General features: G+C 39.4%; 1 protein-coding gene across 2 annotated transcripts in view; it reads right to left on the reverse strand.

Moving 5' to 3' along the window:
• The window catches only part of LOC126365799 (ADP-ribosylation factor GTPase-activating protein 1), an 80897-nt gene that overhangs the window by 25405 nt on the left and 38166 nt on the right, over positions 1-17326 (reverse strand). The window contains exons 5-6 of one of the 2 annotated variants that reach the window (XM_050008382.1): positions 14536-14650; positions 2775-2864 (exon numbers count right to left, since the gene is read on the reverse strand). In XM_050008382.1, the coding sequence (XP_049864339.1) occupies positions 2775-2864; positions 14536-14650 (205 nt within the window). Of the gene's footprint in view, positions 1-2741; positions 2865-14535; positions 14651-17326 lie in introns of both variants that reach the window. The other variant, XM_050008381.1, reaches the window with a different exon arrangement.

Genomic DNA, 17326 nt, shown 5'->3' on the forward strand with positions numbered 1-17326 from the left:
TCTCACTGTATGTGGGCAGGCACTATCTTGCTGAAATATGAGCCCAGGATGGCTTGCCATGAAGGGCAACAACATGGGGCATAGAAGATTGTCTATATATCGTTGTGCCGTAAGGGTATTGTGGATGACAACCAAATGGGTCCTGTTACAAAATGATATGACACCCCAAACCAGTTGTCGCGCTGTATGGCAGGTGGCAGTCAGGTCAGTATTCCACTGCTGACTGGGTCATCTCCAGACACATCCTCATTAGTCATTGGGGCCTCTCGAATCTCACTGCCTGGAGTAGAATTGTCTTCAGTGCTGAATTCCACTTCAACTGAGCCCCAATGACCAATGAAGTCTTGTCTGGAGACATCCCGGACAGCAGTGATATTCTAACCAAACTGTTACCCACTACATGGCATGTTGACCAAGGAAGATCGGCTGGGGTGCTGTACCATTTCATAGCAGGACCCCTTTTATTGACATCCACAGCACCCTTACAGCACAGCTGTATGTTTACTATATTCTATGTCCCATTTTGTTGCACTTCAAGGTATGGCATCCTGGGCTTACATTTCCGCAAGACAATGCTCATACACACATGGTGATAGTTCCTGCTGCTTGTCATCTCCTACCATGGTCACCAAGGTCACCACATCTCTCCCCAAGTGAGAATTTTTAGTGTTATGAGCACAGCCCATCAACCAGCTCAGTATTTTGATGATTTAATGTGTCAATTGGACAGAGATTAGCATGATGTCCCTCAGTAGGGCATCGAACAACTCTATCAATCAATGCCAAACTGAATAATTGCTTGCACAGTAGCAAGGGGTGGACCAAAACATTACTGACTTGTCAATTTGTGAAGCTCTTTCTCTTGAATAACTCATCCAATTATTCTTAAACTGAATCTTTTTTATGCTGTACATGTACATCATGACTACCAACTGCCATCCCACTTGGATATTTATTTCATGGAGTGTTTTTGTTTTTGTTTTAAGTCTTGGAGCATATTTCATAATAATGAAAATTCCAGTACTCACTCTGATAGGAAGTGACTCAGGCTATTCCTGGAGAGAACAAAATCATGAACTACCTCTATTAAGTACAACAGCCAGTATTTTATTTTAGCTGAAGACTAATGGAAGTACCACAGCCTGAAAGTCTGGCATAATACACAGGACATTCTATGCAGTATGGGTGTTAAATTGAATATTTTGAGATAAGGAGTCAGTGTTTGGAAATTAATATTTTAGGTAGTAGGATATCTTGAAGGAGCCATGTCGGCGAAGCACATGTTTGTAAACTGCTTGTGTTTTGTTACAAACAGCAGCCTGTTTCATCAGCATTTGTGGCACTACCTCAAAAGACAATATTAATTCATATGTGACGTGTCCACAGTGGAGACCACCACTGTTTACAGTTCATTGCCAATTCTCAAAGAGTGTTACTCATAATAGGAACTTGCAGCCATATATTCATTCTTTCATTCATTTGCAGTGCATAATAATGTTCAAATGGCTCTGAGCACTATGGGACTTAACATCTGAGGTCATCAGTCCCATCACAATGTAGTACCCAGAAATCCAAGCAAATGTCCAGAGAAACGTTTCACAATTGGAACCTAATTGGAACATATTTATCACCAAGAGTGGAAAAATCTGAGAAACTGAGTAGTTCAAGCCACAGAACTGACCGAAGTTCCCAACAGACAACTGTTCGAGTAGCACAACTCGAGGAGATTTATTGATGAGCAACATGCCTGTGAAATGGGTACTCTGCAGAATGCAGCATGGAGAATACTGATTCAGCAGAAATTAAACCTGTATCACAATCATGTGCAAACACAATGGGGCCTAATGACTTCAAAGCTAGAGTTTAGTTTTGTCACAGGATTGGCCAGCACAGCAATAACTTGTTGAACTTTCTACAATATGGATGGGACCATGTTCACCATAATGGGTGGCATTTCAGCTGCCTCAATAACTATGTGTAGAGTTATGAAAATTCAGATGCTCTTCTCATATTATCAGTACCAATTCTCTATCAGCTTGTGGGCTCAAACTGCACAAGATTAACAAAAAGACTTCATTTGTTGCCATCTCAATTTTATGATACATATTACTAGGCATTAAAGTGATGTGTGCTGCCTTACTTGTTAGAGACTGTTTCTGTTGTCTGCGAGAGATTGTGGTTTCAACACAATGGTGAACTGCACCATTTTGATGTTAATGTCTGTTGGTACCTGAATAAAAGATGCTCTTATTGTTTGATTGGTACAGGTGGTCGTATCTCAAGGGAAACATAACTGCCGAATTTCAGTATTGTATGCTTTCTCTCGCACGGTTGCAGGAAACCAAGTAAACTCTGCAAAGAGTTTTTTGGAGGGTTTAGCTGCTTATCTCACTGTACAGCAGTTAACAGGAATATTCGAGAGAATGTGGCAACATTTTATGTGCCACCATAATGATTACATGAAGACAGATAGTGGTCACTTTGAAAAGCAGCTAAAAGGCTTAAGTTATTTATGTCAACAAAAAACTTACTAACTTCCTTGTCTCAAACATCTCAATTCAAGATCCTTTACATTGTGCATAATTTTGACCGTAAAGGTTTGAGACGCCCAGTAAGAAAAACACAAAAGCCCAACAGGCCAAAACTCTACAAATGGAGAATCCAGTTTTAAGTTGCTCTTGAAACCATCAGCTGGGAGAAACTGTATAGCCTATTGGGAAGAAGCATTCTACAGCTCTTACCTTTTCACCAACAGAAACACTAATTTCAGCTACCTTCTGAGATGCAATCCCTCCAATCTTGATGGCTCCCTCCGTTGCTTTGCTTGCAATCTTGCTTGCCGAAGATGAAAATACTGACCATCCCTATAAAATAAAATGTACAGCAGCAGATTAGTAAGGCACATTTCAGCACTTTTTATCTTTACAGTTGATGACAAGTTATGTTATTAAAATTATAATTTTCCTAATCCACTACAGGAGGAGAGTGAGTGAGTGAGTGAGTGAGTGAGTGAGTGAGTGAGTGAGTGAGTGAGTCAGGCAGGCAGGGAGGGAGGGAGGGAGGGAGGGAGGGAGAGCACCAAATGGGTGTGCACACGCGCCATGCACACTGTGTGTTACAATCAACACAGATTTGTACTACTACTTGCTCAGATGACACACACAACACAATCTACAAACACAATATTCACCACGCTTGAAAACAAAATATGTGATGGTCCTTCACAATATCTTTCATTTTTGGGACAATATTTTATCTCATACTTATTTCTGTGAAACAGTTATGTATGTTATTCCTTTACCTCTAGATGCTGTACCATCTTTGAATTATAAACTTTCAGTTGTGGTCATTTTCAGCCCATAATACATTTATGTGCAATTAACATTAGGCCATCTTCTATCTAAAATGTAATACATAGGTGCCACTTCACAATGAGCATGACAATGAGCACAGCTTGAAACAAGCAGTGAAAATAAATATTAAAACTCTAGTATCAATGGTGTCTTTGTTGACCGCATGTGGCGCAATACACCCAGTTATGCAAGAGATGGCAATTTTAAACCTCGTGCCAGCATGCTGTCAGAGAGCACGCTCTTTTGTTGTTCACTGTCTCCAATGGGTGAGCGCAATGCATATATACCACTAGATGATGATGATGATGATGATGATGATGATGATGATGATGATGATGATTTCACTGCCTATGACTGACTGGCTGGTACGTCTTTTTAGCAACCACATGCTGAACTTTGTCCCAGATTCATAGAATCTACAGACTTGTTAATCTTAGTACAGGCAACTGCAGTTAGGACATAACATGGACATAGCATGACAAAATGAAGCATTACTACATGTCAGTGACTTATTGGATTGTATCAGCATTCAAGACTATTTAATTCTGTCAAGGACATTACTCACATTACTTATAGCAAAGAACCACAAAAAGGATCTACAGTAATACAAAAGACTTCTTCAATACTCAAATTCATGTAGCTACTGCCAGTTTCAATTTTTTTCATTACAACTAATCTTAAAAGAAATGGGTTGCCGAACTCAAGAGCATGACTAGGAAATGAATTTAACAGCCCTTGTGGAGCCTTATTAAAAGACAAAATGCTAAAAAAAAGGACAGAAAGAAAGACAGACAGAGACAGAATATGGACTGCAGTTCTAAAGCATCATGACATTGCTCTCACAAGTGTGCTTAAAGTAATTGAATCTCAGGAAGCGCAAATCTTAACTAAATCCGACTTTAATGTGATCTCTGCTGCAATGCTGACTGTGGACTGTTCAAAACAGCCCCAGTCTCTCAAAGCCAACACAGGCAACACATAAAAACAGCACAAGGCTCAGTCACTTCCTCAGCTCATTCAAACCTCCTGAAGTCTAATGTAAAATGTTACACAAAACAATGCTGCAAAAACTAGTTTCTCTGCCACTGAGTCAGTACCCACTCCTCGTGGCAATCCACACAGAACCCATGAATAAAAGTGTCATAATCACACAGCAAAACACATATTTTAACACTTGCATCATTCTAACCGGCTATCCTCAAATAGATGTACATCCAAATGCTTCACCAATCACATTTCACACAAAGACAGTCATCCACAAGTTGGAAGAGATAGTCACATGTAGAGTGCATATTGCAAACTGTTCACCTCTCTGCACATGCTCAACTATGAAAATCATGCCTGTGCCTCATGGCCTACTTCGAACATGCCAAAATATAGAGAGATGACTACATCAGTGTCATTCACAATAGTTCAGTCACATTCTAGTCCCAATATTTTTGGCATGGATGATTTTGATTTATTTTATGTAGATACAGACAATTTGTATGCTATTGATTCACAAATTATCCTTGCACATAATTATCACTTGTGTGAAATACAGACATTTGTTCGATGGGATATGGCCATGCAAAGAAATTTTACAAGTAAATTACTTTCAAGGACAATGAAAAACCTAAGTTTTACTGCATTAGTCTGGTACCCCATGCCATTCATGATGAATCTGCTCCTGAACTCAATAGACAGGTAAAAATCAGAGTTTTGAAAACCATTTCTGTATGTGTACGTCCTTGTGATCACAAGAAAAACCAACAGGAAGATAAGACTTTGTGCCAACTTTAAACTTACAGTTAATACTCAGTGACTGATTATTCCCTGTTTTCAGGTAGTGAGCAAGCAGCTGATTCTTCTGTGAAATTGATTTTGCCAAAGCTTACCTTCAACTTGCCCTGGATGAGGAAGCACAAATATTTATGGTTGTTAACACACAAGTTGGCCTGCATCAATACCAGCACCTTCCCATTGGAAGCGCCTCTGCTGTATTATTTTATGCTTTCTTGAACAAGTGCTGTCAAAAGTTCTGTCCTCTTCAAATCATTTAGATAATATTACTATGCGGACATACAACAGAAGTCCATCTCAAGAATTTGGTGTCTCATTTTCAAGTTTTAGCTGACAAGACTAAAGTGTAATTTACAGGAAAGTTCATTTTTCAATATTGAAATTGAATATTTGGAACACATCATCAGCACCCATGGTGCTCGTACTTTGATTAAGCATAAGCATTCAGAGGCAATACCGATATTATCTTCTCCTACAAATACACAAGAACACCAAGCTGTTCTCAGCAAAGTGACATGCAACATCAGATTCATTTCAAACGCTGTGCACGCAGCCACTCCTTTGCACTGTCTCTGGTGTAGAGATATTACTTTTAATTAGACTGGAGAATGCAAATAGTCTTTTCAGAAACTGAAGCAAACATTTCTTAGTTCTCCATGTCTTCTGCACTTTGGTCTGAAAAACCCATAGTGTTTGCAATTGATGCATTTTTTAGGGGGGGGGGGGGCAGTGTTGACTCTGACAGTTGCCAAATGGAACACATTCAGATTTAATATGTAGAGCAATGCCCAAGTCAACTAGTCAGCTGGAAAAGAAAGCTTTAGCCATAATTTACGGTGTCACAAAATTTTATAAATATCTGCAAGGTAGAAAATTTTTTCTTGTGATTGACCATAAGGCTGATTGTTCTTTTTTATCCAGCAAAAAGTGTCCATGACCATACAGCACAGAGGCTCCAAAGTCTACCAGTACAACTCTCCAATTATCAATATGAGACTCTTGATCACCCCATGGCACAGCTTGCAAAAGCAGACGTACTGTCTCACTTACCTATGGGAATCATCTGGGTTTTGATACATCAAAAGTTTCATGCCTTCAAATTAATTATTCTGATACCAAAGCACTGAAGCTTTTCCAACCAATTCTTGGCAGATCGTACATGCTACCGAACACAACGAACACTATGATTGCTGATTTGGCTAGGTTGCCCTCAATCTGGTTAGAATGCATGCAACAAACAACTGTCTCAGGCAATGGCCTGCAATCTTCTTAGCTGGAGTTTCAACAACCTTTGCCAAGGAAATGGAATTCAACATATCTGAATGGCACCATTCTATCCAGAATCTAACAGTGATGCCGAACGTATATTTGCAATTTCAGGGCTCAGATGCCCAAACTTCGCGCTTCGCACTTGAGGAAAAATACTTTGTTGTTTCCAAGCAGCTACCACATGGTGCCTGCTCAAGAGACTTTACCATCAGAACTCTTACATGGTCACCGCCACCACACACCACTGCATCTCTGTACCTTGCCACTGTCTGTACCTTGCCACTGTTTTCAATGCCAACTTCACAACGAAGTTCCACACGAAAGACAAAGTTTTCTATTGTGTCCATAACAATCCTCACAATCTGGAACACAGCATTATCACTAAGACGACTGGCCATGCTCATTATATCATTCATGGTGCATCGGGCACCCATCATCAACATCAAAGCCAACTTTGTTTTCAGGATTATAGTGAACCTGCCATAAACGTTCATTTTTCAGACACGCTGTCTGCTGTCCCCCAGCAGGCCTTTCTGTTGCCAGATTTCTAGGCACACTAGTCTTCTGGAAACTCTGGCTTGGAGATTGACCCCTGATCTCCCTTCCAGCAGCTGCTGCTGCCTCCACAGCTGCCATGACTGTCGCCATTTGCTGCAATAGTCAGTGATAAACGTGTATCAGCCATATAGGTTTCTACATCCTCAGCAGACCCAGTGCTGCACCCACCTCTGCTTTTGTACAAATGTCCTATGTCTGGTTTTTGGCAGATGTTCCCAGTGTTCGGTGAGTCAAGTGTCGGGACCCAGACTGGTTAGTGGCATCTTCTACTGTGCCACAGCCCACCCTGTCAGCAGCACTATGTCACAGATATCCTCCTTCTTGTTACCCACAACCATACCCACACAATACAACAACAGTGTGCTATTCTGAGGAGGGAGAGAGGAGGTGGGAGAGGAATGCAGTATCAATGGCACCTTTGTTTATCACATGTAGCACACCCTCACAGCTATTTTACAGGAGATAGCACTTAAATCTTCTGCCAGCAAGTTGCCAGTGAGCTTGATCTTCCATCGCTCACTGTCTCTGATAGGTGGGTGCTACACATACATGCCACCACAGGATGCTGAATTCACATGACTTTTCTGCGTGCAACTTAGATTAGCCAGTGCATCTTTTTAAGCTGCTGCACTACCACCTTCAGCCCAGATTCAATAAATCTGGAGACTTATCGACCTTAAGATGGAAGTCGCCACTGAGGAAATTTCAATGAGAAAGAACAATGCTACCAAGGATCATTACACATCAGTTTACAGTTTGATTCTTGCAAACAAGAAGACAGCAACCACCCACTATAGACAACACTATTAATTTGGAAAAATGATGCTATTTGTGTAAATAAATAGCATTATCAATAGTGACTGATGGTTGTTTTCTACTTTGCAAGAATCAACCTGCGTTTTGTACACAGTCAAAGTCTCGAAGTGTCTGTTTTGGACAAAATAACACATCAGTGACTTATCGATTGTGTTGGCATTAAAGGCAATTCCTTTTTGTCAGGAACATTACTCTCATTGTATACAATCCAGCACCACAAAAAGACATATAGCATTCCAAAATTCTGAATATTTCAGTTATTAAGTGCTCATATTATAAATAAAGCAATGGAAAATCCAGGATGGACTGTAACAATATTATGAAAAGTCTAGTTGCTATTCACCATATAGCAGAGCTGCGAAGGACTATCACAAAATGAGCTTTCAGCCAACAGATTGGTCTTTGGTCTGGCTTCAGCTGCCAGAAACTAAACTGTGCACATGTGTGTGTGTGTGTGTGTGTGTGTGTGTGTGTGTGTGTGTGTGTGTGTGTGTGTGGGAGGGGGGGGGTGTCTACTTTCAACAAAGGCCTTGTTGGCCGGAACCTCATTTTATGACAGTCCTTTTGCTGTGCCTATGTGATTCAGCATCTCCACTATATGGTGTGTAGCAACTATCCTTTTCATAATACTGTTACATTTTATAAATAAAGTTATTAAAGTGTTAACTTTCAGTAGCTGTTTTATTGCCTTCATTGACCAGTTCACTACTTAACACACACAAAAACCTGCAGCTTTAGCAGAAATAATATTTATTTCATGCAGTTCTTAATTAAATTTATTAAGAATTTAAAAACAAATGCTTAGAGAAAGGGATAGTTAAGGATGCAAAAGAGAAAAAAAATCAATTCTAAGGATGATTCCGTGATTCATGCCAGCCTACAAATCCAAAGGTTTGGTTCCCTGTAAGTCCTAGAACTTCTGTCATTTATTATTTCTTTCAACTGTGGTAATTATTTGTACAATGATAAAAATGCCTAATTACACAGCATAAGTTTGGTAAAGGTCCAAAAGAAGGCATGTTCACACCACCTCTATTAAGACCCTGCCTAATAAACAACCATAATGTTAGAAAAACACAATATAATTTGTCACTAAATTTAAATTTTTTTAAATTTATCGAGAATTTTGGAGGCTTTGCTTTATGATCAGAAGGCAGGTCTTGTGTTTAGTTAAGATGCATTACTCTTGGGACACTAACATTGTCAAAGTATCTAGAATATTTCAAGTTCATCACTTTGATTGGACGATACTTTAGGTGGATTAGTAAGTAGAAATGTTTTAGAACTGATGTGACACATCTGCAACCCTGCATGTCTTCACTCTGTACTGTACTGCACTGCACTGCACTCAAGGAGAGAAAGGCAATGAAGATGCACATGATGAGAAGTATACCACATTAGTTGAAAAACATTTCTTCTTATTAATCTACCAAAGGCATTTTACAATCAAACTGATAAAACATTCTAGATATTTAACAGTGTTGATTTCCCAGGAGCGATGTACCTGAACTGAACACTAGAACGTGATAATGGAGCCAAGCCTTTGAAGAATGATAATAATAATAACAATAACAATAGTAATAATTTTAAAAAGTTTGAAATTTGGTGACAATAACATTGCATTTTTATTTATATTTTAAATACAGATTCTGGAAACAGCCTGCCAAATATGTACATGTTAAATATTTTCCTATTTAAGTTGCTTCACGAGTCTACATAGTAACAGTATATCAACATGTCAATAATAAGCATATTATTAAAATGAGTGTCTGAAATCCATGACCAATGAAATTTAGTCAAGGAAAAAAATGGCATCATAATTTACTGGATGCTTATTAATCTAAATTAAAGATTAGATTAGATCTGCTTTTTGCTCCATAGATCCACAGGGAGGAGATCCTTAAGGATTAGAACATGCCATATAAAAATGGTGCTGTGATAGGCTTGAATCCTTCATTCACTGACAATGTGGTGAACAGTCTGGTATGGAGCCCTGCAGTCACAGGTTGGATCAGGCAGCTTCTTCTACTTAAAGAGGGCATCCCTGCATCGGCCATGGGCGGTATTCTGTTGAGAGTAGTCCAGGTCTTGTGGGGTAGGTCGAATCCACTTGGAAGTTTAGCACCTGAGAAAATGTTATGCTGGTGCACATCTATCACTGCTTCCCACTGACCTTTCCATTCTTCAAGAGGTTCGAAATCCTTAGTAACCATGTCAGCAGCATTACAGAGAGTTGGATGGCGTGATTTCAGTATTTTACGATTTAAAAGTGGCAGGTCGCTATGCATGGGTAGGTTAGAATTCCTGGAGATCTTGCGGAATTCTCTCATAGGTGCACCATGTCTGTGTAGATCAGGAGGCATTATACCGGTTAACAGTGGAAGCCAAGAAACTGGAGTAGATCTGACTGCGCCAGATATTATGCACACTGTCGTATTCAGCTGAGTATCAACAAGCCTTGCATGATGAATGTTCATCCAAACAGGTGCACAATACTCAACACATGATTACACCAAGCCAAGAACTGAAGATCACAGGAAGGTTGCTGAAGATCCCCGGGTAGTTCCGCTTAGCTTATGGAGGATGTTTTGAGTCCACAACTTTTGAGCTAAGTTAAGAAGGGTTTGTTTGAAGCATAGTGTACAATCCAGGATGACAACAAGATATTTTGGGTTCCAATTATGACGAAGAATTCTGCCTCTGAAACTTACTTCCAGTTTTACAGTCACCAACTGATTATTTAGATGGAAGCAACACACTCCTGTTTTACTCACACTTAGTTGGACTCTCCAGATTTTGAAGTAATTATCTAATGCAGACAGGTCATTGGTTAGAATCTCTTCTGTTGTCTTTCATTTTCTGGTTTTACAGCTAGAGCCAGGTCATTGGCATAGCAGTATTTTCTGGACGAAGTGTCAGGTAGATCAGATATATGTATAGGTTCAACAGTAATGGTGAGAGAACTGATCCATGAGGCAATCCGTTGTTCAGCTTCCTCTCCTTACTTATGTTGCTTCCAGTGATTACCTGGAACTTCCGATTGCTTAGCATGTTGTTAATCAGTCGAGCCATTGTTCTGCAGGGTATGACACAGAAATTTGTAGATAAGGCCTTCCCTCTACACAGTGTCAAAGGTGGCAGTTAGATCAACAAACGCCACAGATGTTTTCTGCTTCATTTGGTATCCTGACTCTATGAAGGATGTGATAGACAATACTTGGCCACAGCAGCTATGCCCTGATCTGAAGCCTGCCTGATCAACTGGAACATTCTCTAGGACAGCTCTACTTATTATGTTTTATATTAGACTTTCAAAAAGCTTGTGGCAGCAGCTAAGTAGGGCAATGGGGCAATAACTTTCTACCATGTTGCTGGGTTTGCCAGGTTTCAGAACAGATATTATCTTCACCTTTTTAAACTTCAATGGAAGTTGACGAGTCAGCAGGATGTCAGTGAAGTATTCTGCTAGCCATTTCTTAGCTTTTCCTTACATATGGATCAGGAATTCTGCATGGATACCATCGAATCCGGGCACCTTAAGAGGTCTGAGGTCCTTCAGTCCAGTGTAAATGTCAAACTGTGAAGGGATGAGTATGCTCAGATGAGAGAGACGCCATCTTTTTCAGGTTACGCAGCTGTCATCTGATATGTCTTGTATGTTTCTTGTCAGGAGGCACTCTTGAGGTAGTAATGATGTGGGAAGCAATTTGGTTTGGTGTTACTTCGGAGTTTTTTCTGCATGCTGGTGCACTTCCTCCCAGTTTTCTCAGAAGACTCCATGCTTTCCTGCTCGAGTGGGTCAAGTCCATATTTTCGACTGTTTCTGCCCATTTCTGCGTCCGAGACATGTCCAAGCTGGACAATAGTTCCATAGCTACCTCTGGGTCACCACTTTGCTGGAAGTGTCAGAACAGTGTTTCACTTTCATCATTTCATCCTGGAACATTCTTTTTGGTATCCTCTTGGCATATACTTTTTAGCTGTTGCTGATACTGCACCAATGAAGTGTTGATAGTTATTATATGATGGAGGTATCCAGTGAATGGTCTTATCAGTTCCATTGAAAACTTCATCCAGTCAGCTTTCTTGAAATTCCATCGAGCATGCAGAGTTGATTGTATGACAGGAATTGCACAGCCAATTCGTATTATTACAGGTATGTGTTGGCTGTGAGGAAAGACATCCATCACTTTCCTTGTGGCGTTGATGGGAAAGCCATTTTAGTTGCAGCTAAAAAGCATAAGTCAGGATTTGAATCCTTGTCCCAAGCAGCTGACCTGAAAGTGCCTTAATCTTTGGCATCAAACACTAGATGAATAATATTCTCTTCAACCCATTCTGCAAGCATGCTCCCATTTTCATCATTTTGAGAGTACTTCCAAAGTTCATGGTGACTATTGAAGTTGCCTATGTAAATTGCAGGATGTTCTGCTGTGTGTAGGGGGGAGGGAATCAAGCCACGTTGTTTTGTGTGGTTTTTTAAAAATTTTGTAACAGTAATACCGTGCAATTGTATTACAACTGTATGTATATCTGTCTCCTCACTTACAGAAATCAGTGGAGCTTCATTTATGTTGTTACGGACATATGTAAGAATTCCATACACCTCGTGGTAAGTTACACCAAGTGCAGAATATCCAGGAATTCGACCTCAGTTTCAGAATATTTCTTCACTGGAAACATGAGTTTCCTGAATGGCGATGACATCGATATTGTTGCCCAGCAAAAATTTTAATAGGTAGTCACACTTGCCCTGCTAATGCTTTCGTCAGTTGAATGAGTCTGATAGTTGCTCCAATGTTTCTTGTTAATGGGCTCTGAAAAGAACTGCTTCTGCTATTTAGTTGATATGTCATTGCAAGGAGATCCTATGAATAGTCTGGCTGCCTGTAATCACTGTTGCTTAATTAGCACCCACCATGAGGCACGTGTAGGGTATTTTAAGGTTAAACCTATGGACGTGAGCAACTTTCCAAGACATACTTCTGTAGTACTTACTCCATAGTGAAGTGTTGGTTTGAAATCAGTATTATGTATGACAAATTTCATTAAGGAATAAATGCACTGAGAAGCAAGAGTTATAATACCCAATTTCTTAAACGGGCCTCTGAAGGACACTCGGGTTCACACCACAATTCATAGTACACGTTTTTTTTTTACATAAATTTTAGCTTGACTTCACGAGCTGCCCCAGAACATGATCCCCCTATAACATTAAGGCATGAAAGTAGGAGAATTGTGCTAGCTTTCTTTATTTTTGTATCACCTACATCTGACAAGATCTGCATGCAAATAAAGATTTGTTTAGATGCTTTACCAGTTCCGTACTATGCTCCTCCCAGTTGAATTTATTGTCAAGCTGTAATTGCAAGAATTTAACACTTTCAACTTCTTCTCTCTGCTTGGTGACATATTTTAGGCATATATTGATGGTTGTTATCTTATGGGTGGAAGACTGCCAGTATCTTATTTTTCTGCACACCCAGTATTCTGCATCTTCACAATGTCCTCCTTTTAGATCAATGTACTGTGTCTTATTTTATATAGGCAATTTCACTTGACACTAAGTCAAACAGGGTAATATGCTGCTGCCAGCTCGCCTTGTCTGAGGTGATTAAAATTACAATAAAGAAAAAAAAACACTAAGTCAAAGGACATTACAAATTTGGTGTAAAGGACACATGTTATACCAACTGCAGTTTTACCAATGTCAAAAGAAGTATGTTGGCTTGTGAAAGGTCTTTAAGAAAGATTACTTTTCATTTTTAGCATCCCAAGTTGCTGCACACTTCTTTCCATGCAGTTCAACCTGAAGACCTTTACATGTTGCGGTCCAACCTTTTTTCAAGATGATCAACTCACACCAGGTTGCAGGTCTAGTTTGTCTCCATATATATCACCTACAATAAACTTTCAACATATTTTCCATCCAGTTCCATTGGTGACAAACAGTCCAAAACATAGTTTTCAGTCATTGACAGTAATCCAATTTCCCAATTTCAACAATACAGATACACAACATGATTATTTTAAAAACATATTAAGAAAACTACAACACACATCAAATTGACAAGACTTGGGTTATTGCACTTGGTGTATCACTGTTAGTAATTTTATTGTTATCAATGGCATCTCTGCGCCAGACCAACAAATCTCCTTTTCTTCATATCACTAATGATTACAGCAGCACAGCATGGCAACAATGTAAAGGGGGAAAAAGAAATTACTTGCATACAAAAAAGAAGAAATCTAAATTTGAGATGAAATTTTCAACCTGTTTATAATTAGCTACTCTATATCCCAATATTCAAGGAATGGCTGTTTACAACAATATAATTATCAATTAAAGATCTTATATGCTACATGCACAAATCTCTGACGACAAGGAATACATTACTCTAAGATGTGTGAGGTACGGAATTATGATATCATTTCAAATGCTGTATGTACCTCTAAAAACCAAATTACTGCAGAGGAAGAATCTGAGGTGGTAACTTTTAACACAGAATGCAAAAATTCTAATAGCCTGAGTAAAACAGAAAATGTGTCAGTTGCAAATGTTTCCCCACTATTTTCTAACTATAATTTAGAACTGTGCCAAACAGAGGTTTCAGATGGAAATTCTCCACAGTCTTCTAATAATTCTTTTATCTTCTTTAATACTGGGTGTTATAACTAACCACTTCTGGAAAATTGTTTGAAGCATTTGAAGATGAAAACCATATGAACAAACAAGTGAAAATAAAAATCAACTTACACTTGCAAGAGAGGAAACTGCAGTATCAAAGAATTCTTGAGAGCTACTACGAGGAGGTGTCTCCATAGTGTATCCAAATCCCGAGTACCGCCCACCTTGGTTTGGAGGTACACCACTGAAAATTAAAGTTAACATATAGAATTATGAATGCTACATAATTTATATGACACCCGAAAGGCCTGAGTGATATACACACAATGAAAATGTGTAGTTGAGATGTTGAGCAATTGACAGGCATGTAAACCACCTCCCTCACCCCCGCTGACACAAACACCAGCCTTCTTACTTGCACACCATTCTTAATACTACACACCTTTTTACTGTCTACTACAGTACAGAATCAAGAGCTGTATGTAAGTCTGTTAAAATGCGATCAGTTTGGCTTTAGGAAAGGCACCAGGAATAAAATAATAATTGGATCCTTTTACCGACCTCCCAGTTTAGATGATACAGTTGCTGAAAGGTTCAAAGAAAACTTGAGTTTGATTTCAAACAAGTACCCGACTCATACGTTAATAGTTGGTGGTGACTGCAAATTACCCTCAATATGTTGGCGAAAATACATGTTTAATTCTGTAGGTACGCATAAAATATCATCCGAAATTGTGCTAAACGCATTCTCTGAAAATTATTTTGAGCAGTTAGTTCATGAGCCCATGCAATAGTAAACGGTTGTGAAAACACACTTGACCTCTTAGCAACAAATAATCCCGAGTTAAAAACGAGCATCAAAAGTGATTTAGGGATTAGTGAACACAGGGTTGTCATAGCGAGACTGAATATTGTAATCCCCAAATTTTCGAAAAAGAAGCGAAAAATATACCTATTCAAAAAGCAGATAAAAATTCACTTGACACCTTCCTGAGAGACAATCTAGACTAATTCCAAATTAGGGGAGCATAAGGGAACAATTGACAGGAATGGGGGAAAGAAATACAGTAGAAGAAAAATGCGTAGCTTTGAGAGATGAAGTAGTGAAGGCAGCAGAGGATCAAGTAGGTAAAAAGACAAGAGCTAGCAGAAATCCTTGGGTAACAGAAGAAATATTAAATTTAATTGATGAAAGGAGAAAATATAAAAATGCAGTAAATGAAGCAGGCAAAAAGGAATACAAACGTCTCAAAAATGAAATCAACAGGAAGTGCAAAATGGCTAAGCAGGGATGGGTAGAGGACAACTGTAAGGATATAGCGGCTTATCTCACTAGGGGTAAGATAGATACTGCCTACAGGAAAATTAAAGAGACCTTTGGAGAATGGAAACCCAGTTCTAAGCAAAGAAGGGAAGGCGGAAAGGTGGAAGGAGTATATAGAGGGTTTATACATGAGCGATGTGCTTGAGGACAATATTATGGAAATGGAAGAGGATGTAGATGAAGATGAAATGGGAGATACGATACTGCATGAAGAGTTTGACAGGGCACTGAAAGACCCGAGTCGAAACAAGGCCCCGGGAGTAGACAACAATCCATTAGAACTACTGACGGCCTTGGGAGAGCCAGTTCTGACAAAACTCTACCAGCTGGTGAGCAAGATGTATGAGAGAGGCGAAATACCCTCAGACTTCAAGGAGAATATAACAATTCCAATTCCAAAGAAAGCATGTGTTGACAGATGCGAAAATTACTGAACAATCAGTTTCATAAGCCACAGCTGCAAAATACTAACACGAATTCTTTACAGACAAATGGAAAAACTGGTAGACGCCAGCCTCGGGAAAGATCAGTTTGGAACACATGAGGCAATACTGACCCTACGACTTATCTTAGAAGCTAGATTAAGGAAAGGCAAACCTACGTTTCTAGCATTTGTAGACTTAAAGAGAGAGCTTTTGACAATGTTGACTGGATACTCTCTTTCAAATTCTGAAGGTGGCAGGGGTAAAATACAGGGTGCGAAAGGCTATTTACAATTTGTACAGAAACCAGAAGGACATGAAAGGGAAGCAGTGGTTGTGAAGGGAGTGAGACAGGTTTGTAGCCTATCCCCGATGTTATTCAATCTGTATATGGAGCAAGCAGTAAAGGAAACAAAAGAAAAATTCGGAGTAGGTATTAAAATCCATGGAGAAGAAATAAAAACTTTGAGGTTCGCCGACGACATTGTAATTCTGTCAGAGACAGCAAAGGACTTTGAAGAGCAGTTGAACGGAATGGATAGTGTCTTGAAAGGAGGATATAAGATGAACATCAACAAAAGCAAAATGAGGATAATGGAATGTAGTCAAATTAAGTTGGGTGATGCTGAGGGAATTAGATTAGGAAATGAGACATTTAAAGTAGTAAAGGAGTTTTGCTATTTGGGGAGCAAAATAACTGATGATGGTCGAAGTAGAGAGGATGCACAATGTAGACTGGCAATGGCAAGGAAAGCGTTTCTGAAGAAGAGAAATTTGTTAACATCGAGTATAAATTTAAGTGTCAGGAAGTCGTTTCTGAAAGTATTTGTATGGAGCGTAGCCATGTATGGAAGTGAAACATGGATGAAAACTAGTTTGGACAAGAAGCGAATAGAAGCTTTTGAAATGTGGTGTTACAAAAGAATGCTGAAGATTAGATGGGTAGATCAAATAACTAATGAGGCGGCATTGAACAGAATTGGGGAGAAGAGAAGTTCGTGGCACAACTTGACTAGAAGAAGGGATCGGTTGGTAGGACATGTTCTGAGGCATTAAGGGATCACAAATTTAGTATTGGAGGGCAGCGTGGAGGGTAAAAATCATAGAGGGAGACCAAGAAATGAATACACTAAGCAGATACAGAAGGATGTAGGTTTCAGTAGGTACTGGGAGA

Source organism: Schistocerca gregaria, chromosome 4, assembly GCF_023897955.1.
Source record: "Schistocerca gregaria isolate iqSchGreg1 chromosome 4, iqSchGreg1.2, whole genome shotgun sequence".
NCBI lineage: Eukaryota > Metazoa > Arthropoda > Insecta > Orthoptera > Acrididae > Schistocerca > Schistocerca gregaria.